Below are 25,475 nucleotides of genomic sequence, written 5' to 3' on the forward strand. Positions count from 1 at the left end.
CCTACTCAGAGAGTCAAATCTTGTAGGAGAAAGTAGATCATTGATAGAGAAAAAGCAGTGGATGTCTCCAGCTAATTTCAGTACATTTCTCCTATGCAGCTAAGAAGCACTGATCAGGTAACCTGTGCATTTGGTTCTTGCTTGTCTCAGCAGGGAATGTAGATGAAAGGATGATTCACCCTACTTACAAACGAGAGATTATAAAAGATGAGTGTTAGCTCATAGTCTTAGCACCTTTCGAAAACAGAATGTTAAAGCTTCTTTCCATTCAAATTTCCTAAGGGGAAATTAACAGTGAGTAGGTAAAGTTTTTAGTTTATCCAATTAAATCTCTGGATACAGTGACTGTATCAACACTTAAAACTAGGTCTACAGATACATACTGGTCATTCAGGCTCTCAAACACAAGCAAAATAGGTATTTATTAAGTGTCCAAAAATTCCAGTTTGTGCCAGTTTGCGAGAGATCTACTACTCATGATTTTTAGACAAACACAGAATCACAGAATCATAGAATAGTTAGGGTTGGAAAGGACCTTAAGATCATCAAGTTCCAACCCCCCTGCCATGGTCACGGACACCTCACACTAAACCATGTCACCCAAGGCCTCATCCAACCTGGCCTTGAACACTGCCAGGGATGGATCATTCACAGCCCCCCTGGGCAACCCATTCCAGTGCCTCACCACCCTGACAGGAAAGAATTTCCTCCTTATATCCAATCTAAACTTCCCCTGTTTAAGTTTTAACCCATTACCCCTTGTCCGATCACTACAGTCCCTAAAAACATAGTCATACTTCTTCTCACTTATGCAAATAAAGTGAATAGCTGTCACAAAATGATTATACCCTTTTGCTAACAATGGAGCTTTCCAAACTCCCATACTATGTCTGTCCTTTTGAAGACCACACATAGTGGAATTTTCATTTTTTTTCCAGAACATTCTGTTAGACTTGTCATTTTCTAAATAATTTTCACTTCAGAAAAATATATAATTTTGACTAATATAAAATGACTTTCTGAGCATAAATGTATGAAAGATTCTTTTAGTCCACACAACACAAAAATATACAAGTTTGAATTATTCAGTTTATCCCAGTATAATTGAAGCAGCTATGCAGGGTTGGTTTTTTTCTCTATTTAAAATAGATTTTTTTTTATTGATTTCAATGCAATGTTAATTTTGTGATGAATATTTAAATTTCAAATCAATTAACTGGTTAGGTACTGGCAATTTTGAAAAATGTATTCCCTTGGAACTGTAAACATAGCTTGGATATATAATCACAAGTTATTCAATCATTTAAACATATTTCTAATATCATGCTGCAAGTCGGGGTAATTAATTAGAGGCAAAAGTTTTAATTTTAGGAAACTATTAAGTATGACATCTCTTAAAAATAATGTTCAAGCCTAAGCACCTTACTCCTTAAAAAAAAAAAACAACAAAAAAAACAACAACAAAAAGCATACTCTTTGGTATTTGCTGATAATACATCATGCATTATTGTGAGAGACTGAACTGAAATCAGACTCCAGCACCCAGTGTCTCAAAGATTGGTGTAAGAAGCTGAAATGGGACTCCACTGTCCATTGCCTGGGAGATGGGTGGGAGGAGCTAAGACTCTGCTCATTACCTCAAGGACTGGTGTGAGGAATTGCTGCCCATTATCTCAAGGATTGCTACAGGAAGAGCTGGCTTTGAGGCCAGTGAAACTGGGTGCACGTGATCCATCACGAATGTTCAGTACATGTCATTAAGAACAGGGATACTTCTCCTAATGCATTGTAAAAGGGGTAAAAGGTAATCACCATTTTGGACACTTGCCACTGATGATGACTAAGGACCCTGGGGGACACCCACCAATGAAGACAATAACTACAGACCCTCAGGACACTGCTAGATCCATGCTGGTGACTGTCTATCTGCACTCTGAGTGCTTGCTTACTTTCTGTCTTTTTTCCCATCTGTTTTATCGCTATTTTTTTAAATAATAATTTCTTTTTTTATAATAATTGCCCTTATAAAAGGCAATAAACAAGCACTGATTGTGGTACATGACCTTGCTTGCATTGTAATTTCACTCTGGGGATCACAAATGACATATTTCTGACACTGGGTTTTTCTCCAGTCAGACCCTGATGGTTATGCTCAGAAATTTCTTTTTTTAAAAAGAAGAAAGTTGTAAAATAAAACATTTGTAAGGAAATGTCAGAACTGATGTGGCCATTCTCTCATCCTCCTAGATACGCACTACGACACGGACACTAATAGCACAGTTTTTAGGCTTTCCATGTGACTGTTCAAGGGGTGCCATGGATTACGCAATGAACAATTGATATAGCTAGTGCCATACTGGGTTTTGTACAATATCTAAAGCTTGCTTTAAAGGTAAGTAGTAAATTATTAAATACTTCTAAAATTATTAAATGCTTATATAAAGAACTTGCTTTAAAGGCAAGTATTAAATAATTTTCTCCCAGATATAAAAAAATAATTTCAGGATCCTGAGGAAACTAATAATCCTTCCTGGTCCTGACCAGTCTCAGCTGGGAGTCCCACCACTGTCCATGGCTCTTTGGACTTCATTTCAGCCCACAATCAGCCATCCAGTCCCTGCTACAGCTCTGTCCTTGCCTCTCAGTCCTAACCTGTGGGGAGCTTATCCGGCCCTGTTTCTCTTTGTTTAAAGCTGGACTCCCTGGAGGGACTCTGGACTTGGTTCATCATTTGCTGTGTAGGGTGCTGACCCTGTTATCAGGTGCCGGCTCTGATCCCTGTGTTCAGCACCTGCAGGATTAGAATCATAGAATCATAGAATAATAGGGTTGGAAAGGACCTTAAGATCATCAAGTTCCAACCCCCCTGCCATGGGCAGGGACACCTCGCTCTAGACCATAACACCCAAGGCCTCATCCAACCTGGCATTGAAAACTGCCAGGGATGGAGCATTCACAACATCCCTAGGCAACCTATTCCAGTGCCTCACCACCCTAACAGGAATTTCCTCCTTATATCCAATCCAAACTTCCCCTGTTTAAGTTTTAACCCATTACCCCATGTCCTATCACTACAATCCCTAATGAAGAGTACATCCCCAGCATCCCTGTATGCCCCACTCAGGTACTGGAAGGCTGCTATGAGGTCTCCACACAGCCCTTCTCTTCTCCAGGCTAAACAGCCCCAACTTTCTCAGCCAATCTTCATATGGGAGGTGCTCCAGTTCCCTGATCATTCTCGTGGCCCTCCTCTGGACTTGTTCCAACAGACCCATGTCCTTTTGATGTTGAGGACACCAGAACTGCACACACAGTACTCCAAATGAGGTCTCACGAGAGCAGAATAAAGGGGCAGGATCACCTCCTTTGACCTGCTGGTCACACTCCTTTTGATGCAGCCCAGGATACAGTTGGCTTTCTGGGCTGCAAGTGCACACTGCCGGCTCATGTTCATTTTCTCATCGACCAACACCCCCAAGTCCTTCTCCAAAGGGCTTCTCTGAATCTCTTCTCTGCCCAGCCTGTAGCTGTGTCTGGGATTGCCCCAACCCAAGTGGAGGACCTTGCATTTGGCAAGGTTAAACTTCATGAGGTTGGCATCTGCCCACCTCACAAGCATGTCAAGGTCCCTCTGGATGGCATTCCTTCCCTCCAGCGTTTCAACCGAACCACACAGCTTGGTGTCATTGGTAAACTTCCTGAGGGTGCACTCAATCCCACTGTCCATGTCAGCGACGAAGACGTTAAACAAGACCAGTCCCGACACCAATCCCTGAGGGACACCATTCGTTACAGGTCTCCAGCTGGACATTGAGCCACTGACCACAACTTTTCGTGTGCGGCCCTCCAGCCAGTTCTTTATCCACCGAGTGGTCCATTCATCAAATTGATGTCTCTCCAATTTAGAGACAAGAATGTTGTGTGGGACAGTGTCGAACACTTTACACAAATCCAGGTAGATGACATCAACTGCTTTACCGCTGTCCATCAGTTCTGTAGCCCCATCATAAAAGGCCACCAAATTGGTCAGGCAGGATTTCCCCTTAGTGAAGCCATGCTGGCTGTCACCAAGCACCATGTTGTTTTTCATGTGCCTTAGCATGCCTTCCAGGAGAATCTGCTCCAAGATTTTGCCAGGCACAGAGGGGAGACTGACTGGTCTGTAATTCACCTTCTTGAAAACGGGGGTTATATTTCCCTTTTTCCAGTCGTCGGGAACTTCACCTGACTGCCATGATTTTTCAAATATGATGGACAGTGCCTTAGCAACTTCATTTGCCAGCTCCTTCAGGACCCGTGGGTGGATTTCATCAGGTCCCATGGACTTGTGCACGTTCAGATTTTTAAGATGGTCTCAAACCAATTCCTTTCCTACAGTGGGCCCAAGGTCTTCATTCTCACAGTCGCTGTGTCTGTCTTCCAAGACTTGGGTGGTGCGGTCAGAGCCTTTGCTAGAGAAGACCGAGGCAAAGAAGTCATTCAGAACCTCAGCCTTATCCAAATCCTGTGTAGCTAGTTCACCGGAGAGCTTCCTGAGGGGGCCTACATTCTCCCTAATCTGTTTGTTATTTGCTATGTATCTGTAGAATCCCTTCCTGTTATCCTTAATATCCCTAGCCAAGTTTAATTCTAGCTGGACCTCAGCTTTCCTAACCTGGTCCCTAGCTTCCTGGACAACGTCCCTGTACTCTTGCCAGGCTGCCTGTCCTTGCTTCCACTTCCTATAAAACTTTTTTTTCATTTGAATTTTCCTCAGCAGCTCCTTATCCATCCAAGGAGGTCTCCTGGCCCTCCTGCTGCACTTCCTTCTGGTTGGGATGAAACACTCCTGAGTTTGTAACAGGTGATCCTTGAAGACCAACCAAGAGTATTGAGCCCTCCTGCCCTCTAGGGCTATATCCCATGGATTGATTGTGCCCCTCCTGGAGCAGCCCTGCTCCTGCCAGTCCCTAGTATATGGCAGCAAGTACGACAGTGAATTATTTACAACGTATACTAAAAAAACTTTCACAACAGGCAAGAGGTATCACCATGTGACTCCAAATGGCTTTTGCAAAGCAGTTGGTTTATGTGTTTTTATCATTTCAAATCATGCTTTACATTAACTTCAGTTAAAAGTGGGATTTATTATAACTCGTGGAAACAAAGCTCCTGGTTTTCAGGCTGGGCACCCTGAAAATTGAAAGAATGTTATTGATATGCATCTTCATAAAGCTTGTCTGAAACGATTGATCTAATAGCACACAGAATTTATGTGAAAGGCATACATTTAAAAAAAAAATGGAATTGGAGTTCTATCTAGAAATGCAACACTTTCACTAAGAATAGCAGTCTGAAGTATTACCTACCTTCCCGAATAAGGTGTACGCAAAGTTGCAAAATAAAAGTAATCATTTAAAACTGAACCCTGATTTTTTAATATTTTTTTTAGAGGAAATTAGGTGTATAAATGTGAAAGAAAGGGTACAAGAAATTCACAAAGATGCACAGGAAAGGCAACAAGAAAGCCTTAAAATTAGAAAGCATTTATGACTTGACCCATAAACACACACAAGTATGACATTTTGCTGAAAGCTTGGTTTAAATACAGGAAGTAACACTATCTTTTCACAAAATTTTTGTGGGTGTTTACAACTGTGATTTATGGAAAGATATTATTACTTTGCATTTAGTTCACCGCTTTATTCTATATTTTCTCTATTTATAGTTTGAGGAAAAGGTCTATGCTAAGTGAAGCATGTATAGTAGCACAAACATATAATATTGACTGTACAATTCCTATAATGGCCACACCTGACATGCTTCTCTTCCATTTGTTATTGTTAAGATGCCATTTAAGTGCCATCAAAACCAGTTAAGGCTGTTAAAGATTCACTGAAAACAGTCAATGACTCCAGATTTCAACACGATGCAGTTCTGAGGAGATCAATGAAACAATAAAGGTGGATCAAGAGAGCATCAGAAGTTATGAGCTTCAGAAATAGCCCAAATGTAAAATCTTTTTCAGTCATATAGAAACTCTTTCAATCAAAATATTGAAGTGGGAAAAGAAACAGTTTCCTTGTCTGAGATTTTTTTAGCTGTCATGTTATATATTTTACAAATATACAAATTATATATATACACATATATCTATTATATACAAATAATGTATATAATATATAAAGATATGGTCGCCTGAAAACATTTCTTTCCTGTTGCAAAATTAAGGGGGGTGTAACAAGTGTAATCTAATTACACTTTCATTAATACCAATAAGTAGAATGATAAAATCCACTTCCTTTCTAGAAAGAAAGTTTCCACTCCACTTCCATTCTAGAAGGAAAGTTTCCACAATCAGCTGTACCTCTGTAAAACTTTGTTTAATTAAGAATCTTTTGCACAAAGGCTCTAGAAAATATGATCTTACTACTTGCTGCAGCAATCTGAGAAAATAAACGTCACCACGATTTAGTAAAGCTTGCATAATTTCACTATCACACTTCCTTAATTTAAAACCCAGCTCTCCACTCACACAAATATGTACTATTTTTCTACTGCACCCACACACTGGCAAGATCTTGTAAGTCTTACAGAAGTAGTCTATTTCAAGACCTATGAAGACTTAATCATCTTTTCAAGTGCTGACTTTATTTTTTTCTACAGAAATCTTTATCCTATTCTTCATCAGCATATAGCAGCATCCTAAATACACAATACCAAAACTTTTGAGCATGCCAGGCTTCCTTGACATAATTCTAAAGATAATGACATTTAAAATATATACATATATAAATATATATATAACAAATCTCCATCTTTGAAGGCTTAGTTTGATATAAAAAGAATCCTGCACACATAGATCTATATATGTACATAGGTATCTACATATCTATGTGGACAGACAGATACACATGGATATGAGCATACACTTGCACACAAATATACATAATTCTTCTCTGCAGTTTGAGCAAGACATACAAAGAAAAAACTTCTGTCTTTGCAAGATATTATTTTCCTCTTCTTTCTTCCTAGCTTCCTCCACCTGTTTTTTTCTGCTGCTCATTAAAACTGTAACTCAGTAAGAAATGTAAGTTCCTAATAGCAATAAAAGTTTAGTCTTTTGTACTGGGACAGAAACTATGCTCTGAAATTACAATTTAGAGTGAATTAACCAATAGAAGTCTTGATTGACAGCGAGGGCCTTTTTGGGCTCCTACATGTGATCAGACCCCATGTAAGTTTTATCATTATCAGTGAATCAATTGTATTATGGAAAAATATCCCTTTATTAGAGCAGCACTATGCAAAGTAAAATGAAAGCAGATGTTCCATGATTAGGAATATGTGTTACATTTTTCATCACAGTATCATTGAACTAAAAAACACAGAATGATCTGGCTTAGAAGGGACCTTTAATGACCATCTACTGCTATCTCCCTGCCACAGGCAGGGACATCTTCCATTAGGCCAGGTTTCTCCAAGCCCCATCCAACCTGGCCTTGAACACTGACAGGGATAGAGCAGCCACAGCTTTTCTGGGCAACCAGTGCCAGTGTTCCTATACTAACATCATAATGAAATATTTTTTTCCTAATGTCTAATCTAAATCTCCCCTCTTTCAGTTTAAAGCCATTTCCCCTTGTCTGAACCTTATATGCACTCGTAAAAAGTCCCTCACTGTCTTTCTTATAAGCCCCCTTTAGGTATTAGAAGGCTGCTTTTCCTCTCCAGGCTGAACAATCCCAACTCTGTCACCCTTTCCTTATCGAAGAAGTGTTCCATCCCTCTGATCATTTCTGTGGCCCTCCTCTTGACCTGCTTCTTACAGGTCCATGTCTTCCCTGTGCTGGTGGACCCAGAGCTGGATGTGAGAGCAAAGAAGAGTAAGAAGATTCAGATCCCTCAGCCTGCTGGCCACGATTCTTTCTATGCAGCCCAAGAAATTGCTTTCTGGGCTGCAAGCACTTACTTTAACTAGAATTAAAGTGCATCACATAGATTTTATTACATTTATTATTAGTTAAGGAAAGTGCCCATTAAAGTCTAAATAAGAAAGAATTCATAATTCAGAGAAGTTACATATTTTCTCAGATATTTTAAGATATGAATATAAATTAAGTTTTAATAATGTTTATTGTTTACCTTGTCCTAAAGTTTGCAGGGTGAGGATGCCCATCATATAGTGACAAATAATCATATTCTTCTTCTAGAGCAAAAGACTGAAAGACGATCTGTATTCTGTTTCTTTCTTCTGCTATTATAACCCACGTACAGTTGGCACCATTTGGATATCCATATGGGAAACCAGGGCTTTCTATGGTGCCATTAAGTCCTTTTAGAGTTCCACCACAGGTATAAATAAATCCTAAAAAAAAACACAGAAACAGAAGTTAGCAACTCTTTTTTATATCAGTCTTCAATATCATACATACTTGGAATTCATTATTTCTAAAAAAAAATCAGAATACTTCTTTGCAAGTACTGCATTTAGAAAGGTAAATCCCATGTGTTAATACAAATCCTGGCCACTTAATGCAAAACAACCCCACCCACCTAACAAATGTGTTTTCCATACTGTTTATGTAAAGACATATGGTAGCATATTTGCAAATAAATATATGTAACAACATCTCTAACTATATTTGGTCATCTATGAAGCAAAGTATATGTAACAATTCCCTTTCTTGTAAAAAAGACAGAGACCCAGCCAGAGCAAAATAAATGGTTTATTTTGGTTCAGGTCTAATGCAGATTAGATCTGTTAACCTTCTGCTGCTCCTTCCCAGATTTTGGGAGTGAAGAGGCTGAAAAGCTATTTATCATGAACAAGATTTTTCCAATCAATATTTCTGGTTATGAAAGCTCTGTACTTCAAGACTGAATGTGACATACCCATCTGTTGCATTATTAAATTATCTCACATAAATAATTGCATTCTGCATTTGTAACCAGAAAGCAGTAAGATATTCTATATCAAAATAAAATATTACGATGAAAACCTTATGTGTTTTGACTGACCCTAAGTAGGGGATGTTGCGTAACTCCAGCTAAATCCCACATATTCACTCAACCACTCTCCCCCATGGTGGGATGGGGGAGGGAATAGGAAAAGTTAAAAGTGAGAAAATTTATGGGTTGCAATAAAGAGAGTTTGATAGGTAGAGCAAAAGCTGTCCATATAAGGGAGGCAGAATACAGAATTCACTGGCTACTTTGGGCTATTTCCAGGAAACCTGGCCTCCAACCTAATGTTAACTTAGGAAGACCCTGAATGTCCTGCCCTTCCTCCTTTCCTTCAGCTTTACCACTGAGTATGACATCAGAGGGCACAGAACACCCCTTTGGTCAGTTGGGACCAGATGTCCCAGCTGTGTCCCCTCCCAAATTATTGCCTGTCCCCAGCCTATTTACTGGGAGGTGCAGCATGAGAAACAGAAAAGGTCTTGACTCTATTTAAGCACTGTACAGCAATATCTAAAACATCCTTGTGTTCTCAACACGCTTTCGATCAATTTTGAGGAACATTAGCACTATCCCAGCCAAAATCAGTACATGGGTCAAAGCTGAAATGTAGATCTGCCAATAGAGCCTTTTTAACATTAATATCCCAAAATGTCAGAAAAGGCCCCTACATTCAAAGGCCCCTACATTTTTTTGGACTATAAACAATTTTCTCTTTATATAGAAAATCCATTTTCTGAGAAAAAGTAGACAACAAGAATAATTGCCAAAGGATCTCATAAGTGACTGTGTCCTAGAAGGGTAGGTCCTTTTCTATACTCTTGTTCTCAGTAAACAGAAGTCGCTAACTGCTCTAGGTCTTAGGACATGTTTTTTTCTTTCAGCCAGCTTTGCAATCTGTAGGCCTACCTCCCCTCTACAGGTGTTATGCTCTCTTATCCATTAAATAAGATCAGTTTTCTTGCTTTGACTTTTGCAGTCTCCAAAGCTTTTCTTCCCCAGGCATACTCAGAGCAAGACCCCCTTCTAGTGGGGAGATATCAGCTAAGAAAAAATCACAAGCACTCAGCTGCTCAGCATGCTCTTTCAGGGAAATAGGATATACATTTCACAACAAAGTACAAACAAGCAAAACAGATGCCATCTCTTCAATTATACACATGTGTATATATTTGGGCTCATTAAGTCATCTTCTTTATGGCATATTCACAAGCTGGTCTTTGTGTTGAGCATTTAAATGTGCAGAACCCTTTCTCAGAAGTACTAAGTAGAAATCTCATTAGATTTTACACTTTGTTTAAATTTGCTACACTCTAAAGTAACTCTTCTTGACAACAGAAGAAGGATACAGACAATATTTTTGTCTTGGCTTTTGCATATTTATATGCAATGGTAAGAAAAGATGCTTCTTATGTAGTGTGATTACTCTTTTACTACAAATATCAGTATATCATAGATATATAAGGAATGGAAGATCCTCTTAGAAAATAATTAGGGCTTTATTTACCTCATTGGACACGTATAGCAAATTTTATCTTCTACTGCAAGTTAGCTTAGACAATTCATTTCATATCAGTGCCTACAAACTTTCATTTGTTATCAATCTCCATCGCTAGGAGTCTGCTTTATTTGTATCTTTCTGCATCTCCCTCATATATTCAAACTATTTTTAAACCTCCTTTATATGCTATTATTATTTAAGCTCAGCTGTTTTATTTAGCACTTTAAAAAAATCTCTTGGAATGCAGTTTGTGAGCCAGTCACTTTACAAAACAAAACTATTAACTCATCCTAAGATCTTCATCCTAGAAATCTAGCAGCTCCCACCAAATATAGCTACTGGAATAAGACTTTTAAAAAAGGCAACTGTGCATATAGTTCTCTGCTTTTTTCTAGAAATCTCTTCCTGAGGTTTCTTCAGTTGAATCAGAGAAGAGAGAATACTAAAGAAGTGAGAGAGAGAGGAGAGGGAGAGAAACTTAATAGCATGCACTGTTAATTGCTATGCATCTCACCAGACCAGGTGTGGAAAGCAGTGTGAACTTTGGCTCATCGTTATGATGTATTTCCATAATTCAGAATCTGCGTTACTTTTTCTATATCTAAGTCAGGATAGGTATCAATTACATAAGTACTGTTCTGTTAATTCAGTGCCAGCTTTAAAGGAAAAATCAAATAATAGCTCTTTTGTGACCAAAATAAAATTAGATTTTTTTTCCAATAAAAAGAACAGAGCCATGACAATGAGAAAGTACTTTGTGAGATAACATATGACTTATTAAGGAATGTAATACTCCATATCGGATGCAACACTTGTTCCTATATTACTATGCATACATATGAAATATATTTCCACGGTATATGAAAGTTCTATTTATTCTTTTTACTCCATATCCAAACAGTACCAAAAGATAATTATTTGTATGCTGCAAGAGAAAGCAACTTGGTTAATTCTCAGCAATGGCTAGCAGCGCGTAACACCCTGTGCATATACCAGAAGATACATTTTTATTTCCAAGTATGGAAAACCCAAACAGCTAAATTTGGCTTTGATGGCAAATGGAATCCTGCAACATGCACTTTAATCCCTACTTTCATATGTTAATTCATTCTGTAATGCTCTTCACCTTGGCAGACCAAATTGGTTATATTTGAAATAGCATGCATTAACTGACTGGTCTGATCTAATGATGAAAACATGACACTTATTTTCATAAGACAAACTTCATGCTGAAATAACTGGTATCATAAACTGTGATCTTTTAAATCTAGATTTCAGAATTAGCATTCAAAATAGTATTTACATGCAAACTGTTTTTCATTAATATGAACGTTTGATTCAAAACATGAGATAAAGAATTCTGAAAAGCTTGAAGTGAGACTACAAAAATACTTGCTGAAGTCAGTGTGAAGATGAACAACATCTTCACTGGTTATATTCTCTTCATATTTCATATGATTCAAAATTTCCACTGTATCTACCAGATTTTAAAATTCAGCTATTTAATTCTCATCAATTTCACATGGATAAATATTTCATGAAATCAGAAAACACTGCCTCTCCTCCTGATCTCATGAATTCTTGTATTTATTGTTGGATTACAGTATCAGTTCTTACTTAAACTATTTATTAAACTTTCATTGCCTTCTATCAAAGCAAATAATACTATACCATATCCAGACCCCATGCCCTTGGGCGTCCCATAACTGTACTCACTCAGTACACTACAACATTGTCTTTTGCTTTTTCTCTTCCTCCAGACCGTTTAGTCATACTATTTCATATTTCCACATTCTTACTTTCCAAGTACAACTTATCTTTTGTTTAATTTCCTTTATCTAATGTATTCTTTAATAGTAGTCATCACCATAATTGTATTGTGTCTGCAGTGATTAACATGTTTCTAAGTTGTGTATTTCCTTTTAAAGAGGTATTTAATACTTTCTGCCATTTACTTTGAGAGCAAACTGAGAAAATAGAAGATAAGTTGTCCATATGCTGCTTTTTTAGTTCTGTATTTTATCATCTCTTTCCCTTGCACCCATCTTAAGGAATAGTCGATTGTATCTTAAAGTGTTCCTTAGCCATGTCACCCATATTCATATCCATTTTTTTGTGCAGTCTACCTATTTGCATAATTGTTCTTTGACCCCCAGATGGTGGTCCTTTTCCATTCAGAATCCATCAACTTTACTTGTCTCTCCTGCTCTTTGAACATTTCTGCAACATGTTTTTCTAGTTGTGATCTTTGATCACCTGACTGTCTGGCAGCAAGGAGCAGTTAATTTTCATGATGACCATAAATCAGGAAGGATTTTTCTCCTAATTTTCTTCCATTGTGCTAAATTCTCTTTCTGATGACTTGCATTATCATCACCTTAGGTTTTATGGTGTCTGTGTTGTATATTTTACTCTTATCCACCTGGTTTCCTTATTTCTCCCATATAGTCCTATTTGTGAAACCTCTTTCTTTGTATTTTCATATGACAATCTTACGTGTTCTTAGCACTTCAGAGAACCTACTGGAATACTACAGTGGTAGATTTCATAATGGTGTGAACCCTTCCCCATTTTGTCAACCTTTTTCTCTCTTCTGTCAATCCTTCCAGGTTTTGGAAAATCTATACACAGTCTTTTTTCCAAAACCATCTCAGCTTCTCTACCATTTTAATTGTTCTGACATGCCTTACACCAAGGTCTTTGAGGCCATTTACAAAATGGGGAAGAGAAAGAGCTCATCAGATGGAATTACTGTATTTTATTGTATTTGAAATTTACCTTTTAATCTCTTTGCCTCATGTCTTACTTCTCTTCCATTTATACTCTTCCATTTCCCATTAAGCCTCTTTTCTGCATAAAAGAAACCTCCGTTCTCTAACATTAATTTCCAACAGAAAGTTTTATTGACTTTTTTCACATCAGTACAAACATGCAAGATAATTATCTCCTTTAATGCCCTAGATTTAGTCCTGCCTACTCTTCACCTTTTTCTCTGCCTCTCAAATGTCCAGCAGCTTGCATACTTCTTTCTTTTTCCACCGTACTTTCCTAATATGTGTGACTGGTAACTTTTAAACTAAGGGCACTCACTTGTCCTACCAGACAATTAATTCCTACCAGAAAATTACAACCCCATGATTGCTTCTGAGTCTCATTTTCTTCCTGTGCTAGTCATAGAAAGTGCACATACCAGCAGCAATGCTGCACCACAGCACTCAGAATGGAAGTACGCTAAGCCTGTGTGATGGGGTAGGTAGGTATCCATACCACCTAGAAGCCATTAGAGCTGCTGCTATTTCAGAAATGTCTATTTTGTATTCATATAGACCTCTATGCCAGTTTAACCCAATACTCTGTATTTCAAGGAATACTTCTCAATTCCACCTCAGCTCCAACAGCAGCTTTTACAATGAGCATTCTACCAGCTAAGCAAAGTCTATGTTTAATATTTCACCTGACCAGTAAAAAAAACACCCCAACAGATTAATTATATGATGTTCATATTTTTAAAGTTCCCAAAGCAATAATAACTTCTGTTGCAATTATATATTTGTGTGTTGTTTTCATTTTCTATTTTTTCCAACTATTTTCTTTACATATAATGCATATTTCCTTTATTTTAGACTGTTTTCTCTAGTCTAGAGAAATTCCAGATATGCCTAAAAAAGCCTTGTAAAGCATACAAAAATCTTGTGTTTGTGAAGTGCACAGTGCAATCACACAATTGTAGTGCCTCTATTAAAAACAGCACTTAGGAGTTCCAAGAAATTGAGGTTTCTTAACTAAATTGCCATTTCAGTTCAGCTTGTTCTTAAAGGCATTTGCTTTCACAAACAAGGTATTTGAATGTTTTTCTCTCCACAGGTTACTGGAAATTGTGCCAATATGTAGACATTATAAAGTGTTCAAAAGTACCTTGTTTTAAGACTCCTTTGTCTATGATTTGTATAATGTTAAGCTTATGAGAAAAGATAGTTTTTGCATCTTTGCAAATAATTGGGTAAGATAGGCTGTCTTGCTCTTGCATAAGCTGTAACAAGTTGCCAAAATGACTTTTCCAGTCTGGGCTGGCTGGAAACCCCATGACAAGCTCAATGGAAAACATACAGAGTACCATCCAAAAAGAAGCTAACACTGTAAAGTAATTATCACTGCATGTGAAGAACTTCATGGAAGTACTGGTTTTCCTCCAAAGAGTAATTTCTTATCTCTGTTTCAGCCACCTTTTCTGAAAGAGGTTCAGAAGTATTTTAGTGTTGTCTTCCATTTGTCTGTCCTGGGTTTAGCAGTGGCAGTCATTTTTCTCTTTCTTGGTAGCTGGTGCAGTTCTGTGCTTTGACTTTTGGGCTGGGAACAGAGCTGATAACAATGATATTTTTGGTTTAGCCAAGGACTTTGTGAGCCTCATGCTCTGCCAGGGAGGAGGGAAGCCAGGAGGAAGCAGAGGCAGGACACCTGACCCAAATTGACCAAAGAGGTATTCCATACCACAGCACGTCATGCCCAGGATGAAACTGGGGGTTACCTGGAAGGGAGAAGGGACTGCAGGGTTGGAGGAGGTATCAGTTGGTGCTTGGTCGGGCTGGGGGGGCGAGTTATCGGTCGTCTGGTGATGAGGCGTTGTATTCTCTTCCCTTGTTATTTCCTTTACCATTACTATTATTGGTGGTAGCAATAGTGATTTGTGTTATACCTTAGTTACTCAACTGTTCTTATTTCAACCCGTGGGAGTTGCATTCTTTCTGATTCTCCTCTCCGTCCCTCCAGGAGTAGGGGGAAGGAAGGAAGGGTGGGGGGGGGGGGGGTGAGTGAAGAGCTGTCTGGCTGGGGTTAAACCACGACATTGTCTCAGCTCTGAAAATTGGAACAGGGATGAAAGCTTATGCCCCCTCATGTCAACATTGAGCATGTTCCTTCTTTTAAGAAAAATAAGGTCTAAAAAACTGCAGCATTGTTCATGTTCACCGTGCATCCACATTGAGGAAGAGAAAGCTTAAAATAGCAAGGTTGCTAAGTAAAAACATGGATCTCATTTAACAAAAGCATCCACAGTATTTTTTGTTGCATATATTGAAATAAATACTTATTGCCATTGTGTGTATCTCTTGTTCTACAACAGGAAACTGTTAGTCACTTCCTATAACTGAAAGCGAAAAGGCTTTAACATCAATAGTATCACCAATCTTTAAGGAGCTTTAAAAAAGATGCAGCATAAACCTACTGTCCTGTACGTCACTCAACAGAAGGAGATTATCACTTTCACACTTACCCTTAGGTACTTAATTATTTTAGTTTGTATATAAATCTTTGACAGGGAAGAGCCTTCTGCCTCTGTTTTAAAAACATTGCTACCACAACCATCTATGAAAGTCTGTTTTCAATAAAGTCAGATGAAATATACTCAAGATTTTATCCCAGTATGTTATTAACTTTCCACCTAAGGATATTTAAATATTTGTCTCCTATTCCTCATGTAATATCTCAAATGCCTTGTAGACAAGGGATCATCTGTTCCAAAATAACTGCCTCGTTGCTCATGCAGCCAGAGAAGGGTAATCTCTCAGATGTGACAAACATCTGGGCAATTGAACTCGACATAAAAAAAAGAGAGGACATTTAGGTTCTCATCACTGAATGGATTAAAAATACATGCTGGGATTGAAAGCTTGCCATATTCAATACCCCCCACACATGCTCATGCTGCCAGACTTGTAGGAGAATCAGAGTTCCTTTGTTTGAGATTGTAGAGAGATACTAAAGGCGTTTGAGGGTTTTAAAGATATTTTGGATTTCAAATAATAGCAATTTTGGTCTCCATGGCATTTAGCCATCCTGCTTCTGTCTTCTTTGTTTAAGAATAAATATTTTGAGCTATGGATTCCTTATTTTATGAGAACTACCTACTCTTCCTTCAGTTCTTCCACTTGAAAAGTTCAAAATAAACAACTTACAACCAGAAAATCTAGGAATTTCCCCAGCAGCCCTAAGGGAAAACCATATCAAAGGAAAGGCTGAAAATGAATTCATGCAGATTTTGTGTTTGATTACTTGGGAAATTTACTCTGTGGAAAATATATGAACAGATATTCCACTGTGAATATCAATTGTTGAAATATTTATTTTACATTTTCTTTTTACTGTTCCTTTTTTTGCAAAGATAACCACACACACACACACACATATATATAATTTAATTGGGATATTTTTAGTTAGCTTAGAACCATCACTTAACAAGTCAAAATGGCAAGGAAGAGCACTCCTGAATATTATGAACTGCCAATAGCATTTTGAAGCATTTCTGCTGTTTCAGAAATAACAAGTCCTAATTTGCATAGACTTCCTACTTGATTTTAAAATAACATAGATTTTAAATCCCAGCAAAATTCACTTTTTTTGTTAAAATGTGCTGGTAAATAGTCAGCCCTTTCCACGTCAACTGCATGAAATATGGAAATAAGATACAACCACTGCAGTAGCTGGTCAAACTAAAACTTCTGAAATAGTCTGTTATTAACATGAAACCATGCAATATATTGCTTCTAAAGGTTCTTCACTACTATTGTCTCTATTTCTTAGTGTATTTTACATGTTGACAGAGAAAAAACTTTGCTGCAAAGTACAGTGTTTAGGCTTTCTAGAATATAAGTGTATAACAGGGCTTGAAAAAGTTGTATTTGCGGAAAAAAAACCCAAAAAAACCAGTAAATTATGTTGTCCACAGCAGAATGATTCCACATTTTCCATGTTCCAGTTCCACTTCCACATTCTATGTTCCACATGGAACAAATAAAATCTGAATTCTTAAATAACCAAAACAGTCACACAATGAGATGTTTAAAGAGTCTTTGCTCTTGTCATTAGTGAAATAAAGGCAAATACCCTCTAAAAAAAAAAAAAAAAAGCCAAAAAAACCCACAAAAGTGTCTTCTGAAGAAATTAAGTACCACCCTTTTAAATTAAAGTTCAAACGTCCAAATACCTTAATTACAGTTTTCACACTGATCCTAATCTAACAGGAGAACACTCAATATAATGCTGATTTGAATTGCTTAACTTTAAAGGAAATCTGTGTCACTATATATATGTTTCATTAAAATCTAGGAACTGGGATATGGATCTCTCTAATGAGATTTTCACAGAGATTTAATCTAGTGCAGTTAAAAATAATAAAAACAACCCACAATTGAATATACATCTGGTAGTTTGAAATCTCTCAGCATTTTCATATAAGTAACAGAGAAGAGATTATTGTAAAGCTAAGTAACCTGTTAAAATTAGTATATAGCTTTAAAGAAAGAAAAAAACAGTTTCTGTAATCTTTCTAAAACATTATAGGTTTAGTCAGACTCAAAAAGGGAGGGGAGAGATGGAAGAAGGACACCCAGAATGTTCAAAAATTTCCAGTAAGCATTCAGATAGGAAATAAACATTATCAAATAAATATGATGCTGGTTTGAAGTGACTTCAACAATATTAGAAAAGACTTTGAAGACTCAGTGCTTGGAAAATCAGGACAAAATTAAGGCTCTGTTTTAAGTTTCTGCCAATAGAAATTAAACACAGGAATCACTCTGTATTTACTGCACACTGCTGCAGATGGTCTTCCCATATTCTGTTTCATTCTTTCAAAAAATATCAGACAACCTTCTATGGCATCTTAGATTTCTTCAGATGTAAACAACCTACAAAGTCTTCTCATTCACTCACAGGGATTAACTTCAGAAGAAATACAATTTAAAAACAAGCAAACACAGAAACAAACAAACAAAAACCTTCTTGCTTTAGACCACAGGAAAATCCAGATCTTTGAATCTCTGCTATAAAGTTGGAAAATAAATAAATAAATAAAAAAGAATCTAACGTTTTATGCTGAAATTTTATGATTTTCAGTGAAACATTTATAAAAACCTGGTGTCAATAGCTACCCTGTGATGCCATTGCTCTGGGGTTTGGATCATTGTACCACTGCACTCCATGCACTTTGCAGCACCCTAAACTACTTGACGATATCAAAATCAAATGTGTGTTCAGAATTATAGGAAGCAACAGTTGAAAAAAACAGCTGAAGTCTTTGATCTACTCCAAACAGTGGCAAAACTTTTTGGGTTAAATAGAAGGCACATTGAAATTAATTAGACATGATCTCAACCCCTGTAATGAATGTATTAGCAAATATCACCTCTGAAGGTGCACAAGAAGAACAGAAGTTAAAAAGGGAATCTAACTACAGACTAAAGAAAAAACTATCATTCCATAAGCAGGCACATAGACACTCAGCTGTCACAATATGGCCCACTGGGGTGAGTTTTATGATTTTCATTTTCTAGATCATATAACAGTGAAAAAATGCCCCCAATTCAAAAATCAAAGAGCCACAGACTCTAAAAATGTGAAATGAATGCAGGGAGTTTTGGAGAAATTCTCATGAAGGACTAGACATTAAAGGAGAGTTTCTGACACTGTACTTAAAAACAAAGGGAGAAGAAATTAAGTATCACAGTATCACAGTATGTTAGAGATTGGAAGGGACCTCAAAAGATCATCTAGTCCAATCCCCCTGCCGGAGCAGGAACACCTAGATAAGGTTACACAGGAACGTGTCCAGGCGGGTTTTGAATGTCTCCAAAGAAGGAGATTCCACAACCTCCCTGGGCAGCCTGTTCCAGTGTTCCGTCACCCTCACTGAGAAGAAGTTTCTTCTCAGGTTTAAGTGGAACCTCTTGTGCTCCAATTTGTACCCATTACCCCTTGTCCTTTCATTGTTTGCCACTGAGAAGAGCCTGGCTCCATCCTCGTGACACTCCCCCTTTATATATTTATATACACTAATAAGGTCACCCCTTAATCTCCTCTTCTCCAAACTATAGAGACCCAGCTCCCTCAGTCTTTCCTCATAAGGGAGATGCTCCACTCCCTTAATCATCTTAGTTGCCCTGCGCTGGACTCTCTCCAGCAGGTCCCTGTCCTTTTTAAACTGAGGGGCCCAGAACTGGACACAATATTCCAGATGAGGTCTCACCAGGGCAGAGTAGAGGGGAAGGAGGACCTCTCTCGACCTACTAACCACCCCCCTTCTAATACACCCCAGGATGCCATTGGCCTTCTTGGTAACTAGGAAACAAATGATTGTCAGTGGTAGATTTTCCAGAATTACATTTCTGCAGATTTTTCTGTTTGAAGTCCAATATTATAATTTCAGAATATCATACCAAGCTATGGATTAAAAAAAAAATAAAAAATTTGCATAATTTTCTATTTGTTTGAGCTTTTAACAGGCATTACCACAGTCTTTGTATAAATCTGTTTGTGATTTTAATTGTGCAGTATTAAGCTGAAGTACTGAGGTATCCAGGGTTTTTCTAAAATAAAACACACCAAAACCTCCAGAAATAAAGAACACTAGACAGGCCCTTTTAAAAATTGAAAGGACACAATAAGGTCTCTCCAGAATCTTCTCCAGTCTGAACAACCCCAACTCTCTCAGCCTTTCCTCGTAGGAGAGGTGCTCCATTCCTCTGATCATTTTTGTGGCCCTTCTCTGGACCCTCTCCAACAGGTCCATGTCTTTCCTGTACTGAGGACTCCAGAGCTGAATGCAGTATCTGGGTGGGGTCTCACCAGAGCAGAGCAGAGGAGCAGAATCACCTACCTTGACCTGCTGGTCATAGATGTCTGGTCTGAGTCTTCTTGTGTTTCATCTTATATGAGCACCAAAAAAATTAGTGCTATTTCCTGAGACTTTATGACAATTTGTTATATAATAGCCTTGGACATTCAGTTCCTCCTTCTAGCAATTACTACTCAGCAGGCCCTGTGGTTTTTTTATCAAGTAAACAAAATGCATGATTTTGTATTAAACTGTGTGACTTTACATCTCTAATTGAAGTGCCCCTTGGTTTTAGCTCATTTCACCTTTTGGCAACCGTTACTGCAAGTGTCTCATCCATTCTGCAGTACTGATGTCTGCTTTCAGCAAGTAATATTTCTGAAATTAATCGATACCCCTCATTTCTACAAAATTGCTGGTAATAGTGCCACTGGCTTATCATGAATAATCATCCCCTTTGACATGACAATCTAGCTCTAACAGAAAAGCTATTACTTCGAAACAAATTCTACTGCATTGAAACATTCTCAGTAGTAAATACTCGGGGCAGAGCTTCTGAACAAGGAGTAGAGAGATCTTTTGTCTTTCTCAGGCTGAATCAGTCATATTCTCTGTATTAAATATTAGATAAGAGCAAAATTTTGAGGTGGAAAATGCTTTTCAGTAAGTCTTTAAAAATGGTGTACCTTGATTTTTATTTTTGAATTTAAAAAATAAACATTTTATCCTCTTGACATGTTAGTATAAACGTTAAAGAGCTAGCTTTTTTTCTTAATATTTTCTGTTTTATTCCTAAAGACATGTTATTGTGTTGTTGGTTACAGATTCCCTTCTTTGGAGTAACTGAAAACGTCTTCTCATAACAGGGCAAAGACTAATACAGAGACAGGCTCTTTCATGGAAGGCATTATGAAAATGCTTTATTTCAGTACATATGCATGTGTGTGAATGCATCAGGACAAACAGACTGATAGATACTGAGGCACGTAAAGCACATACCTGTAATACTTCTCTAGGAAACTATAATGTTCTTTCTAATACTCCACACTGATCACTGCGATAACAAAATGCTCAGTCTCATCCTGCAGAAGGTGTAGTTCCCTCATAAGAAGGAATACTTTTCTAGTAGTTTGGAAAGTCAGAGAGTGCCTTTGCATTGTTGTAACAAGATTAAAATATTTACTTGTTGCAGAAAGGGGAACTTGGGCAATCCAAAAGAGGACTGCAATACAAGTCCTCCCAGAGGAACCTGGAGATGCTGCCTTCAAAAGTTGTAGATGTTTTCTCACAGCCACATTATAGTAGAAACATTAAGGACACACATGGCAACTTTTTTTTGGTATCATGGGATTATATTTTAAGATCTGAGTTTAGTCCCTAGATTACAAGAGAAACGTCATCAGTTGATCCCTTCTAGCTGTCAAGCAGAACCATACTACAAACGCGTAGTGTATTGTTTCATTGTGCTCAGCCTGAGGCAAGAATATGGAATTTGGATTGAGTTCTGGTAAAAAAAAAGTACCAGAAAAATGGGGCATGGTAGAAGACTGCACCAGAGTCAAAATATTTTGACTGTATCTAAAAACCTGTGTCAGAGAAGTAACCACCTTGTGTGGCATGGTCTATTCAGTGATGGTTGGTGTAGTTGGAAGCAGAATTAACTGGAATGTTTGAATATAACTTTTCATTTTTGGTTTTGCTATATAATAAGAAATTTTAAAATCAAAAATCTTTGAATATACCCAAATGTTTTATTAAGCTTTCTTGCTGCCGACATGAACTTCTGGTCTAACTAAAAGTGGCATTCCATGTAATAGCTAGGTGTCCATAGTAATCACCAGGGTATATAAAACTCAATTTTAAGCCCTTGATCTCTGTGTTTTCCGGGTTTATGTGTTTTGCAGAGTACTGGGCATAGTTTACTTGCAAGTCAGCTTCATGCTCATATTTCTAGGGTATCTTAGGTCTCATTTAAGTACTCAGGATTAAAGATAAATTTGCAAACTTTTGTATTTTGTTTCTTTAAAAGCAGATTTGTTTTCCCGCCTTAATTATATGTCCAGTGACTTCTCTGCCCATCTATTTAGAATCCTCTAGCTGCTGAATGCAGTCCAGGGGTTTAAGTCATCTTTATGTTCCAGTACTGACATTTATTTTTCTTTCATCTGCTTAAAAATGAGACACAAAGGGCAGAATTTGATTAAATGTGGTTATTTACAACATCCTAACAGCAAGGCTCCTATTGTTATCAGTGAAGTGCTGGACAATAGATTCAGTGCTGCTTAGTCATGTACATCAGACTGCAATCAAATAAACTAACCCCACATAGTCTCCATTGGCTGTAACACAGATGTAAATACCCAGATCAACTTAGACAAGTGCTCTGCAGGTGCCTAATGTCAAGTGAAGATATCCTGACAAAGATACATATGCAGTTTAGTTCTTTCTAATGATATATATTAATGATTTTTTTCTTCACAAGCAAGACAATGACAGAGGTAAAGTCAGGCAAAAGTGGGCAGTTCCTTACAGTAATCAGTATTCACTTGTTACCTTAAAGCTGTTGCTGTTACTGGTGTAATGAGAGCTGGGGCACCCAGTGCAGAGCATTCATTTGCACCATTAGTACCTGCAAGGGTCATGGTGCTTTCATGTTCTCTGCCTTTCCTGAAGAAGATAAGGGCCAGGGATCCTACCTGTGCATATCTCGTCTCCTTTTCCTACTTGCACTTTACTACATAGAATTGCCACCATTGCTGCCATCTCTGTAGTACACACAGAAGTATGCAAGATGGCCAGCACTGCAAGGGGAAACCTGGCAGCATTTTCCATCAGTACTAACTGAAGCCAACACATCTTTTTGGTAACGGAAAGAAGATCAATCCATTTTATTTCATTTCCCTCACCCTGTTACAGGTTCCTCCCAGATCCAAGAGGTGCAGAAGGTAAGTTGGCTGTTCAGCTGCTCTCTCCCTCTGTGGGAGAGGATAATGAAGGGAAACCCAGGACAGATTTAAATCATAAAATAAGGCCATTATGTGCATAGTGTGTAGTTGATGGAGGGATGGCAATGAAGAGGGAGAGAACAGTGTGTAATAGTGATGCTGCTTAACCAACTTTTCAGGAGAAACACAATGAAAATTGTATCAGCTCTGAAGATGGTGCAAATGGATGCTCTGCACTGGGTTCCCCAGCTCTCATTACACCAGTGAGTAACAGCAACAGCTTTAAGGAAACAACCGTAAGCATTTCAACAAGGCTTAGACAGCAAGAATAGTACTCAATGAAAAATATCTTAACAGTAACCCTCTCTCTTCCTTCTTCCCACACAAAATATCTTCTTTTTGTTACAAAATTTCTGTATCTGTGCAAAATGCGATGCAATAATGAATTTTAATTAGTGCTTAGTGTGCCAATAGAAGTTTCTGCAGGAGTGAGGAGTGGTATTTTCTATTCTCTCTTATTTACTATCTCTGTAATTAGGACTATGTGATTATGCTATCAGTGCAGTGAAACAAAAATGGAATCCACACCCAGTATGGATAATTTCACCAGTCTGCATGGAAATTAGAGAATTTTCAAACAAAACGTAATTACATTTTTCTATTTTTCTTAATTACTTTGTTGTAATTTGAGAGATGTGGCTAAGTTATTAATGCAGTGTAATAAGATGAAATCAATGCTCAGTGAACCTTCTAAAAAAATAGCACTTACTGCTTGGATGTAAAGGATGTGTTGACTTTGTTGAATTACTGCGGCAAACTGCACATGATTTATGTTGCAGGGAGGGAAGATAACTGCTGCTCATTGCATTCAAAAATCCAGATTGCTAGGCTATAATTGTGTGCTACTAAGACAGTGTAATTGTTAATATTGGAAAGACTCTTTGAATATGAAGTAGTGTACTAAGGCTAAACACTGTTATCATCATTGGGTTGATTAATAGAGTAACTTAGAACTCACCAGAAATTTTAAACATAGCAGATCTCCATTTAGAGAAGCTAAGTATCTGTATGCCTGGACTCTGCGACTGCTTTTGAAGCCTTAAAGTTCATGAAAGCTCTCTGAAAGTTCAGCATATGTGCCATAAGAAAATTCAGGGAGGACTTCTCAGTACTTCAAAACTAAAATCACTGGGACCACTTCAAGAGGCTGCCTTCTCAAAGAATCATGCTAGGATACACTGCCTTTGTACTTGTCTGAAAAATGTTTATAAGAACTTAAAGAGGAAACAAGAATTAATTTTAATTATGATACTTTTTTTTTAAAGTGACACTGGACTTCATGTATGAAACACCAGATAAAATCCATCCATTAGCTGTACTTTGAAGTAAGAGATTAGATGTGCATTGATGTCCTAATATTCAGAAATGCTGAGCATAAGGCAGCCCCTGATGAGAATCAGACTGTTTATTTACAATCAAGCAATTTTTAGATTTCATTTAGATAATGTGGGACACTTTTTCTAGATCTTATTTTCTTTCTTCACTTTAGGATTTTGTTCATACAGCTTCATGAAAAATGTTCACTTGCCCACAAACATCCCCACCCCCCCGTGATAGTCCAGCAGAAACTGTGAAAGTGAAAAAAACTACAACTCTATCCATCTAATGAAACGTATTATTTAATAACATCAAGATATATTTCAACATTATATGAAGAATGGAGAAAATCAGATTTAAATTTCTTCCTTTCTTTGTACACTACTTTCTTACCACAACTTCATAAAATCTGTATTATTTTTGTCTTTAGAATGTTTTGAGAAAGATCATTAATTGTGGGTAACATCTTCCTAGATGGTCGTATTCAACAAAACAATTAAGCATATTCTCAATATGAGACGTTCTGTTCTGCTTTGTGTGTAGATTTGATTAACATTTTGCTTATGTAAATCTGTAATCCTAAATGTTTTCAGGGTTAATGACCCCATGTGGAGTAATAAACTACAAGAATAATTGAAATAATCTATTTAAAGGGTTGTTCATGCCTCTATGAAATTCTGAATTGATTTTTTTCTTTGTAAGATAGAGTAAATCAAAACAACTTGTTTCTTGCAATTCACAAGCAATTAAAGCTGCTGGTTTTGTAAATATATAAGATATAGATTTCATTTTCATTTATAATTCGTAAACATTGAAGGCCCCAATATTATATTAAGCCCATACTTTGGAGAACATACAAACCAGCTTAACACATCTCCGTCTGAGCGTTAAGCACTGTACTTAAATACATCTCAGTTTTTGAAGTAACAGAGCACCCAATCTGTGCCATCATTAAAATGCATTCTTTTCACAGGTATTTTTGCATGAATCAATCTGTAACGTATTATGTACCCATACAAGAAAGCTTAAATAAAAATATATAATTATTGAAAGATTCTCTATATTCTTATCTTTGAGGATTCATTTTACTTAGGATACCAAA

General features: G+C 37.4%; 1 protein-coding gene across 4 annotated transcripts in view; it reads right to left on the minus strand.

Annotated features, from left to right (window-relative positions):
• The window catches only part of CSMD3 (CUB and Sushi multiple domains 3), a 600,129-nt gene that overhangs the window by 507,727 nt on the left and 66,927 nt on the right, over nt 1–25,475 (minus strand). For all 4 annotated transcript variants that reach the window (XM_061373410.1, XM_061373409.1, XM_061373412.1 and 1 more), the window contains exon 2: nt 8,125–8,347. In XM_061373410.1, coding sequence (XP_061229394.1) covers nt 8,125–8,347 — 223 coding nt within the window. The remainder of the gene's footprint in view (nt 1–8,124; nt 8,348–25,475) is intronic.

This window comes from Neopsephotus bourkii, unplaced genomic scaffold (genome assembly GCF_033783945.1).
Source record: "Neopsephotus bourkii isolate Nb327-2 ecotype Australia unplaced genomic scaffold, CSIRO-AGI_Nbou_v1 NB_1630, whole genome shotgun sequence".
NCBI classification, from domain to species: Eukaryota; Metazoa; Chordata; class Aves; order Psittaciformes; family Psittacidae; genus Neopsephotus; species Neopsephotus bourkii.